At 46.8% G+C, this 11,263-nt stretch overlaps 1 protein-coding gene across 1 annotated transcript in view; it reads right to left on the bottom strand.

Moving 5' to 3' along the window:
* Positions 1-11,263, bottom strand: part of LOC119393328 (methanethiol oxidase) — a 97,823-nt gene continuing 86,560 nt past the window's right edge. The window contains exons 10-11 of the mRNA XM_037660294.2: positions 6,963-7,108; positions 1-214 (exon numbers count right to left, since the gene is read on the bottom strand). Of these exons, the coding sequence (XP_037516222.1) occupies positions 52-214; positions 6,963-7,108 (309 nt within the window). The 3' untranslated portion in view covers positions 1-51. The remainder of the gene's footprint in view (positions 215-6,962; positions 7,109-11,263) is intronic.

Genomic DNA, 11,263 nt, shown 5'->3' with positions numbered 1-11,263 from the left:
ATCTTTATTGGTTGCGCAAGAATATGGTGGATGGTGTGGTCGTATAGCCTATCACGTCCATATGTCGGACGTCGAGTCCCCGCCGGGTAATCGTATCTCGTGGCCAAGCGACGGTCCGTCGGGCTCGTCGGCGAAGTCTACCAGGAAGCTGTGGTCGATGGTCAGGCCTCCCTTGACCGTGTCCACGTGCATGCGTATCACCATGCCGCCTTGCCTGCGCGAATTAGTCGAGTGCCTCACGTCAGACAAGAACAGAGTTCTCTGTGTTGGCAAAGTCTCTAAAACACTTCGAGTTCAAAGACGAGAGAGTGGTTTCTTTCTCGCTTTCACTACCTTTCCTACAGGTGCTATCTCCTCCTCGCCACTTATTTCTTCATAAAACAGGCGGACAATGTCAGCACTGTGCATTGAGCCTATCAGGACTTTGCGCTTTTCGGCTACGCGCTGTTATCTCCGCTTGCGCAGTTGAAAACGCACAAAACGAAATGAAATCAGTTGATCGCGCACGATAGTATTGCGACACAAGGATGAACGCGCGTGCGACTGCATGGCAAAGCAGGGTAGACGACAGTTCACAACTGACATTCCTCGTACATGCACCAATCGAGAGCTTATTTCCTCGTGACGTCAAGTGAACAAGCTGCTGGCGTCACGAAGTGTGCCGAAAAAACGGGAAACGACAGGACAGAAAAAAGCTTGGAAGATGCTTGAGCTTTGCCTTCAAGAGTGGAACGCAAGAGCGTAATCTGGCCCCGTGCGCATCGCATTCTCAATTGCTAGCCAACCTTCGGTTCTCTGCGCATTCCTCAACCATGCCGTAAGGAAACGAACGACTGTGCGCGTAACATTGGCCGTTTTAAAGTATCCTACTCGTAGAATGCCTACTGCAAGTACAGTTCAGTGGCCACTACGCCATAATTATTAATTTTGCGAATCAGCGAAGCACCCACTGCGCGTCCCTAAGGCAACACGCGAACCTATGCAGCTGTTCACTTTGTTGATGCTTTTGCGCCCACTCGTTGTGCAATTCACATGTTTCGACGCGTGGCGCTAGTCTACGCTTCACCCACGCAATATTAGATGCGTTAGGGAGACTCCTTCCGCTGCATGACATTCATATAGTGTTTCTTTCCGAAGCAGCTTCAAGAAATAGCGTGGTTCTGTGGTAGAACAACCTGCTTGCCACGCATACGGCCTGGGTTCGATTCTCACTCGAACCCGAAGGTTTTTGTCATTTATTTTATTTTCATCTTTCTGATTTTTTGGTCACGGACAAGATGATGATTTTTCGCTCACAACCAACGACGCCGTTGCCGACGCCGTCGCTGGAATTTCTGCGAAACGAGCTCTTGAACTCTGCCGCGTTAAATATCACAGGGTCTCCTGTGCATTCACCTAAAAGGTCCCGAAGAAGAAAGCCATCTTCTTTTTCTTCTCATTCTATGTATTAGGGAGCCCACATGAACGGCCGGTCATGTAGGCTCCCTACATGCATTTATCCTTCCCCGCCACCCTCCGAAAGCTTCGTGCACCTAGCGTGGTTTCGCACTGCCTCCAGGATAGGAGGCACCTCACCTAGTTTTGCACTGCCTCCGTGATCAGCCTACCTTTGACCAAGCTACGACGTCATGTGATGACGGTGTAGCCTTATGCCACATGAGCGAAGAAACGAGACGGCTAAATCAGAATCGACGCCAGCAGGGAACACGAGCCGTGGCTTCACGTGCCACTGCGAAGCGCTGTCTTTATTTTCTTCTCTTGAGGTCACGCGCTCTCCGGTTTTGTTCACCGCCCAAAGGAAGGCGCTACAACGGCATTATGTGGCGTTACGTCACATGACGTCACACCAGAATGTGTGACGTCATGATAACGTCACAAATTTTTGCGATCTGTGACGTCATGATGTCATATGGTGACGTCTTCACGTGATGATTTTTTGCACCACTCGTCCCCGACGCCGCCGGACGGGACACGCCGACGCCGACGGTCAAGCTCCGTGTTTATTGAAGCATATAAGGCTTTCGTTTTAATAACGCGCTCGTTCTTCGTATTTTCAGAGGTTGTATGTGGGCCCTTAAAGATGTCAGAGGATAAAGGTGAGTTTCGCGAGCGCGTCACCTATCGGCCGTGCTATCAATCTGCGAAGCACGAGACGTAGACGCTGCATTGAATTGTTGGCGCGCATGCGTCCGTTGCGAACTGAAAACATGTCAAGTCTGTCAAATCGCTAGCTATCGCGCGGGAAATTATTACGGGTGTTATTGTTAAGCACTAAATGACTTTATCGCCCGTTGTCGGCGGCCTTCAAGATACCTTGAGCCAAACGTTATCCGGACAACCAGTCAAAAGCCACTGAAGTCAATATCACTGAAGCTGAACTTTTAGTACGTTGAGGTCTATTATTATTATTATTATTATTATTATTATTATTATTATTATTATTATTATTATTATTATTATTATTATTATTATTATTATTATTATTATTATAGAAACAATTTCTGAATCAATTTGGATCGAAATTAGTCTTGAGCACTGTGAAAAATTGTTGATTGGATGTTTCTATGTATCGCCTAGCGTTTCACCAATTGCTTTTAATCAGATCGTCTCTTCTATTGAAAATGTGATAATTTCACATAAGAAGCACAAAATTCTTGTACTTGGCGACTTTAACACACCAGGAATTGACTGGACCACACTTACATTTTCTCATTATCATCATTTCTTAAAGAACAAATGCAGCGTATTGTTAGATTTTCTCGCTTTTAATTCCCTACAGCAGCACAATAGTATTGCCAATTCCTGTGGTAATGTCTTAGATCTGTGTATTTCTAATAATCAACCTATCGAAGTATCACTCTCTCACATCTCTCTTGTTCGTCCTGACAAATTTCACCCACCACTCAAACTAACACTCTGGCCCCGCCACGGTGGTCTAGTGGTTATGGCGCTCGACTGCTGACCCGAAGGTCGCGGGATCGAATCCCGGCCGCGGCGGCTGCATTTTCGATGGAGGCGAAAATGTTCGAGGCCCGTGTACTTAGATTTAGGTGCACGTTAAAGAACCCCAGGTGGTCGAAATTTCCGGAGCCCTCCACTACGGCGTCTCTCATAATCATATCGTGGTTTTGGGACGTTAAACCCCAGATATTATTAAACTAACACTCTGTATTTCACCAGAAAAACCAAGCTTTCCCAGAAAAATCGACAAAACGCCCAGATTTGCCTTCAAGCGAGGTGACTACGTTGGCTTGTACCCTGACTTGTCCACCACAGATTGGTAACTGGTAACTGACAAACCCAATGTTGATGATCAAGTCGATCAGTTTACGGAGCTTATCTTGACCAGCATGCGCAAGTTAATTCCCCAGTATACACCTCATCATTGTAAATATCCCTCCTGGTTCTCATCAGAACTTATAAGTGCACTGAAACATAAAGATCGTGCACACAGGAAGTACAAACGTTCTGCATCAACTCATTTGAAGGAAGAATTCTGTCGTTTTCGTACTCTTTGTAAACGCCTTTATAAACGGGATCACAGTCTATATATTTCATTTTTAGAAAAAAGCGCGTCTGACAGGCCGGCTGAGTTTTGGAAGTATGTGCGCAAACGGTCGAGCAAAAGTGGCGAGTCCTTCAGGATACTGGACCCAAATGGAGTAGAAGTTCAAGCCGTTGCTGACTGTTTTGCCATGCATTTTTCATCTGTCTATAAGTCTCCAGCCTCTGTAGCTAGTAACGGTCGACAGGTTAAGGCAGTTGGCGCAGCTGATGCTGTGTCGCTAGATGAAGATTCCATTTCAGAATGCATTAAGCGCTTGAAACCATCCTTTTCAGCTGGCCCAGATGGCATCCCCTCTGCCATACTAAAAGCCTATGGCAGTATACTTGTCCCAGTATTGACTACCATATTTAATAAGTGTCTGCATGCTTCAACGTTTCCTAGCATGTGGAAAACTGCTCGTGTTTTCCCAGTGTTTAAGTCTGGCTGTAAAAGTGACGTCTCGAACTACCGCCCTATTTCCCTTCTTTGTGCCGCATCCAAAATCTTTGAGCTTGCTCTTCACAAAATATTGTCATTTGATGTAAAAATTCATTTATTGTGAATCAGCATGGGTTTCTCGCTGGCCGCTCAACTGTCACTAATCTTGCCAGTTTCATGATGCAAGTCTCCACGCCTATTTCGCAGAGAGGACAGGTTGACGCTATTTACTGTGACCTTAGCAAAGCTTTTGATGTTGTCAGCCATTCGCTGCTTGTGGATAAACTTGCACACTTTGATGTTGATTCTTCAATTGTGAATCTCCTCCATAGCTATCTTCTTGATAGATTATGTTACGTTGCCGTTAATGGCCAAACGTCCTCTTTGTATAAAGCTACTAGTGGGGTTCCTCAAGGGTCGGTACTGGGCCCACTCCTCTTTTTAATTTATGTTAATGATGTTTCTTCTGTCATTCGGAATTCTTCTTTCCTTTTGTATGCCGATGACATAAAGATATTTAAGGAAATTCATTCAGTTATCGATTGTCGCTTGCTGCAATCTGATTTGTGTTCTTTTTCTGAATGGTGCAAGAGCAATAACCTCTCCCTAAATATTTCAAAAACCAAGGTAATGAGTTTCACTCGAAAAACATCTAGTGTGCCATTTTTATATTCTGTCAATTCTGTGTCGTTGTGTAAGGTATGTGAGATCAATGATCTAGGTGTTCTTTTTGATAGCACCTTACACTTTTCTGCTCACGCTAAGCGTGTTGCTTTGCGGGGTCTTCGCACCCTAGGTTGTGTTTGCAGAATGTCTAGAGAATTCCGTTCTCCTGTGCCCTTCCGAAAATTGTACACCGCGCTATGTCTTCCTCAACTAGAGTATGCATCTGTGATCTGGAATGGCATTCCTAATTCCAGCAGCAACGCCATTGAGCGAGTCCAGAAAAAATTCCTAAGCATTTACAACCATCGTTTCGCTAGAAATGACTCTGGATCTCGTTCTAACGCTGCTGGATTATTATCATTGCCATCACTTTGCTGCCGACGAAATCGCGCTGATCTGTTATTTCTTTACAAGCTTGTGCATGGTATCATATCCTGCCCTGTACTGCTCAACTGTCTTAATTTCCGAATTCCACGTAAGCTGACCAGAGAGAATAGACCTTTTCATGTAACCGCCTGCCTCTGTGAACATTCGACCATTGGCAGGATACAACGTCTTTACAATGCTTACTTTTTGGAGCTCGATGTTTTTCACAGCTCCCAGTCGTTGTTCTGCTCGGAGCTTTGCACTGTACTTACATAGCCTTGTACACTGTTGATATTTTTTTTCTGCCTGCGCATAGTTGTATATGTGCAATTTTGTAACGTTTTTTATCCCTGATATTTTATTATGAATGTTTCCTTTGTTTTTTTGTTTTTTTTGTTTTTTTTTGTGTGTGCGCCAGTACAAAGACCTTACGGTTGTTCCTGGGCACATTAAATAAACGTTTGATTGATTGATTGATTGATTGATTATTATTATTATTATTATTATTATTATTATTATTATTATTATTATTATTATTATTATTATTATTATTATTATTATTATTATTATTATTATTATTATTATTATTATTATCTGCATACACAAGGACACAAAGAGGGGAGCGATCAGGCTGACAACTGCCACCCAGAGGAGCACAACGCCTTCCCCTTTAGGTGGCATACTGGTTGCTAACGGGGACGGACAAATAACGCACATATCTATCCGCACATTTCGCACGAAATTGAGGCTCCTGATGCTTACAGGCCGCCGCGGTGGCGTAGCGGTTACGCTGCTCGGCTGCTGACCCGAAGATCGCGGGTTCGATCCCGGCCACGGCGGTCCCATTTCGAAAGAGGCGAAACGCTAGAGGCCCTGTACTGTGCGATGTCAGTGCACGTTAAAGAACGCCAGATGCTCGAAATTTCCGGAGCCCTCCACTGCGGCGTGCCTCATAGTCGTATCGAGATTTTGGCACGTAAAACCCCAGATACTATTTTCATCTGATGCTTACTGCAACCGAGGTCATCCAAACAGCACGACCTTAGAGTGACGATCAACGTAAGAACATAGTTCGTCGGATTACGTATACGTATAAAGAAAGTGGCAGTCACATTGATAGTACATTCGATCGGTCTCTTTCGATCTCTTCATAGCGCTCTAGCAGCACGATTAATACATTCGGCGAATGTGAGCGCTGGGGGCACGTTCATCTGATTCATTCGGAGTATCGCACGCACCAGATCACAGCGCATGTGGGTACGCTCAACCTCCAAGTGACAGAATAAATCTGACAGAACTCAGGTTACATGACTCCTGCAATTGCTCCAAGAGCGAGTGAGCGATCAGTGCGTGGGTGTGATATTCATGGTTCTACCTCATTATTTTCTTTCTTACCTTTCTGTCTCCCCTCACCCCTTCCCCAGAGCAGAGTAGCAAACGGGGTATCTGCCGGTTAACCTCCCTGCCATTTGCATAACATATATATGTATACATATACCGTTTGTTTCCAACCTCTATGAATGGACGATCAAATTTAATATGGGATCAAATTGGACTATATTTAGATATGCTCCCATTCGACGTAGTATAGACTATTTTACGTAAGACATATATGGGCGCCGCCACCTTGGGCTGTTAAACGAATATTTTCTTAATTTTGTATCTCGTGACGTGAATTGATAAGGTCAGGAAACGCCGAACCCGACCGTTTTCAAGTGCATACGCCCACCGCAGCACTCTTCCTTCAGTTGTTCAAGATAAGAAACGGCAATGTTAACAGCCCAGTATGGCGGCACCGAAACTCATCTGTAAAATACACAGAAATGACATAGAGTACAGAAGCCAGGAAGATTAGTAGATACAAAAGCCAAGAGGCTGTTGTCAGGCATCGCCTCTATTTGACATAAATCGACGGTGTTTTCGAAGCGCCGCCGCCTGTACTTACTCCCACATCTCAGGGTAGAACTGTTTGTCCCACGGACCGTACAGAGTCGTGCTGGCGTACAGACGCTTGCCGTCCAAGCTGAGCTGCAACATTTGAGCGGCTCCACGCACGGGCTTGCCCTGTATCGTGCACCGGGCGGGCTGGACCTGCACCGGTTGAAAGTGGAAAAGTCTGTTATGGGGCAATGTAGGTCTCCTCCTGACTGTAGTCCAAGAGACGTGCGCGGAAAATTCGGCGCCGGCGAGTGTACAGAAATGCGGCCCTCGATGTTGCGCCGCTCCCATGCGTATTTGTGCACGCCGTTTTCCAATAACTGATCATTGCTCTCCCGATCGTGGGCTCGTCGACGATAATATGGCAAGCTGATCTTTAATCGAGGTCACTTGTAATTTGCCGCATTTCACTGTTGCCTGGATAAACACACATGACCGTCGTTGTTTCCTGTAGCAACCGAAATGTTGCGCTGCTAAGCCCGTGGACGAAGGTCCCATTCCCGGCAAGGAGGAAAGAAACGGTCAGGAGGCAGTATAGCAAAATGAGAAACAAATAAATAAATAAATAAATAAATAAATAAATAAATAAATAAATAAATAAATAAATAAATAAATAAATGTAGTAGGTCAGGCTTCGCTAGCCCCCATTTCCCCGATAGGTGAAGGGCTCCTGAATCTTTTGTATCTCTTCCTTCGCCCACTCGATCCTTCAGAGGGTATGATGATTCCTGACCTAAAATACCCAACAGTCCCTGAATGCAGCGCAGTCTAACTCACCTAACTTCAACTACCGTAATTACTTGCGTACTGCCAACACTATAGTACCGACAGCTGTTTGCTTGTTCGTTAAATGGTGGCTAATTTCGTCTAAAGTGCCTAGTTTAAGAGAGAGAAATAGATGAAAAGGAAACGCAGGGAGGTTAACCTGGCGCGAGTGACCGGTTTGCTACCCTGCTACCCATCATGTGACCACTGCGGCAGTGATGAAAAAATTCAACATATTCTGTGCGACTGCCCACAGTACTGTTCACAGAGACAGTCACTTTGCAACGCGCTCGATAAGTTGGACGACCTCACTCTGTCGGAAGAAAGAATCCTGCGCCATCGACCGGACCAAACGTCACAGAAAAAGGCTGTGCAAGCGCTACTGCGCTTTCTGCGTTCAACTGGTCTCTCAGAACGGCTCTGACTGGAACGTCTTGCGTGCTTAGTTTAAAGCTTGCGTTTAGGTTATGCTGATGCCAGTGAGAGCTCTAGTTGCTGCTCGCTATGCTGTCGACAGCGTCGTGGGTGATATATATATATATATATATATATATATATATATATATATATATATATATATATATATATATATATATATATATATACATATATATATAAATTTCAAAATTACGTATGGCCATACTCGAGGCGGATGTGTGTGAATACTGAATCTAGTGCCTGTTATGGGCGTAAATGCGATGACGTATAACGATGGTCGATATCGCATCGGACGCAATCCGCCTTTTGCATGCCTCTACAGCGCATGCGCGGCCCCCTGGCGGCGACTCTGCGAAACGATCTGTGCGGCGCCGTCGCAGACGCACGCTGCCTCTCTTCTCGCCGCGGCATTGGCGGTGGTGTTGGCATGTGCAGGCAGCACAACACAACATATTTATCTATATATCTGGTTCTGTTAGCGCGATGCCGGCAACGTGTGCCGCTTATGGATGCACTTCCCTAGGCGTGCCCGGCAGCAACATTCATATTTCCGCTTCCCATCGGTGAAACGTGATCGTCAGCGTCGTGAAGCGTGGATCAGGGCTGTCAGGCGCCAAAATGAAGACGGCAGTCCGTGGCAGCCTTCGGATTTGGCACGACTGTTCGAAAAACACTTCGTTAAAGGTATGTGTGCTAATTATTGCTATAATTTAGGTGGCGTACGCGAAGAACATGCCACGTTTTCTGCAGGGCGCGGAACAAGTGTGCGCTTCGTGTCCGGCTCGCCGCACAGCTCAATTCAGTAGCGACGAAGCTCTCGCTACGGCAACAGCAAAGTGTGGCTAAGAGCCCCAAGGTTCGCTTCGGTTTCAACATAACTACGCTGTTGTTTACTTTGGCGTCGTAAAAATGGTCGCCGTAAGTCCTCCGCTTGAATATAATGAATGCCAAAGAGTGCAATTTCGTCGCCTGTCATTCACTGAAGTTCAGTGGTTCATTTCTGTCGTCGAAGCACATTCGCTGTTCAGCGAGAAAGAAAGAAGGCACTGACTACGGTGACGGGGCCCGTCAGCGCAGTACCGTCGTAAAAGTCACGGGGAAGAAAGAAACATCCATGTATTTTGGCTGTTGACGTAACTGCCGCGCACCGATTCATAAATCTTGCGGCGTTTTGCTTGTGTTAGTGAAGTTTCAACGTGCTTGCTTGTTTCTGGTAACCTTAGTGCGATGTTCACGGATCTTGCAGGTTCGCCGTCCAACTCGCTCAGGCAGCCCGATTTCGTGCCATCACTGCTCGTCTACATCAATGATGCCTTTCAGCGCTATTCACGCACGGCAGCGCGAACCAGAAAAGGCACGAAACCGCCAAAGCAGAGGCCCGGTAGTTCGTATGATTAGTAGGAATGACACAATAAACAAAAAATATATTGACCCGGCTGGGCAGAGGCAGCGCCATGCCAGTACGTCTCCTGTGGTTTTCCTCACGACTGCATGCACGACTGCACGACTGCATGCAGCCACCCTTCACTGAAGGGAGGCAAATACTTCTCAGAAGTCAGTATGTGGACGTGGCAGTCAACTCATTGAACATGAGGTTGCGCACGTACCCTTCATCGCAGAACTTCTGTCCTTTTGTGGTTTGCCGGAAGCACTGCCAACCACTTGCCACCATGAAAGCATTCAACTGCTTTTTGCTCGGCATTTTCATTGAAACCGGCTCCATCCATTGGTCACTGAAAAGAAGCTGTCGGGTATGTAAATGCTCCCAGGGGGCTCCATGCCTCAACACAACGCTCAGACGGGGCCTCTCAGCACATGTGTCGCAGCAATAAAGCTTCGTGCTACGTAGCAGCACTGGTGGCAGCGGTGGCAGTAGCAGCAGACGCGCACCCCGACGCCGCACGGTTTCTTTTTGGTAGTGTCCGCAAGAGGGCGCCACACAGACATGCAAAAGGCGGATTCAGCGCGGCAGACAAAGAAATGCTATGGTAGACTGTCTTTTCAGCTATACCGTTACTGTTTTTTGTTTTTTCCAAGAGTGCTTTATCTAACAGCGACTGAGGCGGTTTACACACACACTTTCAAAAAGTATTGCAAGGCGCCCATTAAAAGGCGCCTATTTTCGTTCGTACGTTCTTCTTCTCATACGCATTTGCTACTATGCGGTCCCTAACGGAACACATCGTCACACTTGCTGTATAGGAGGCGTCAGCGTCGAGCGCTCGGTTCCGCCACGGTGCGCAGGCGAAATGCTGCTGCGGGCACGCCGCGCCCAGAAGCCTAGCCGCTCGATTAATTGGGAGTCACCAGAGGCGACGACGCTAATGGAAGCACTGCCCGGCGCTGAGAGTGCTGGTCACGAAGAAAATGACGATGGTCGCCAAATCCTCGCGCACGCGGAGTGCGCGCAGTGGCACCTCGGGGAGCCATCGGTGGGGCACGCTCCGGCAAGCACGACGATCACTATATGAGGACGCGCCTGTCTGCGTCGTTGCCCAGCGGCTCCGTATAAAGCTTCGGGTGAACTCTAGGAAGTGGCGGTCTCATGAACCCCAGTCCATAATCACTGAATGTGCGCTCCGGGAGTAGCCGTTCCGAAATCCTCTACGATGGTGGCCTCAATGACCCAACACATTCAGGCAACCAGGGCGAGTGAGCTCTCTTGTACCGGCGGTTCACGCTTGAGAAGAAAAAAAAAGAAAGAAAATTCGGCAGATCCCACGTACCGTGGTAGTCGACGTTATGCTAAGCATGCGGCGGGTAGGTGAGTGTGGCGTAACTTTTTTTACTTAGCGACACGTTACGAAATGACGCTAGAGATTTGTACAAATTTTATACGCACAGATATATATGTTGAAGAGACGCATATGTGTTATATAACCAATTGTTTACGGTTGGGTAACGCTGCCAATGGCAACGTGGGTATTACCAACACCAGAAGCGGTAAGCTGATGTGTAGTACTTATACGTGTCCCGAGAACGCACACGTTTCACGAACCCGTGTGCATGTGTGCAAGAAGTTCTTGACAGTTCTTGAACGAGGGCACCATCGCCGTGATCAGTGAGCACCAGCAGCTGGTCATGACTTGTTATAGGATCCGGTCG

This window comes from Rhipicephalus sanguineus, chromosome 5 (genome assembly GCF_013339695.2).
Source record: "Rhipicephalus sanguineus isolate Rsan-2018 chromosome 5, BIME_Rsan_1.4, whole genome shotgun sequence".
NCBI lineage: Eukaryota > Metazoa > Arthropoda > Arachnida > Ixodida > Ixodidae > Rhipicephalus > Rhipicephalus sanguineus.
The sequence above is the reverse complement of the archived record's forward strand: the minus strand, read 5'-3'. Positions and strand labels throughout refer to the sequence as shown.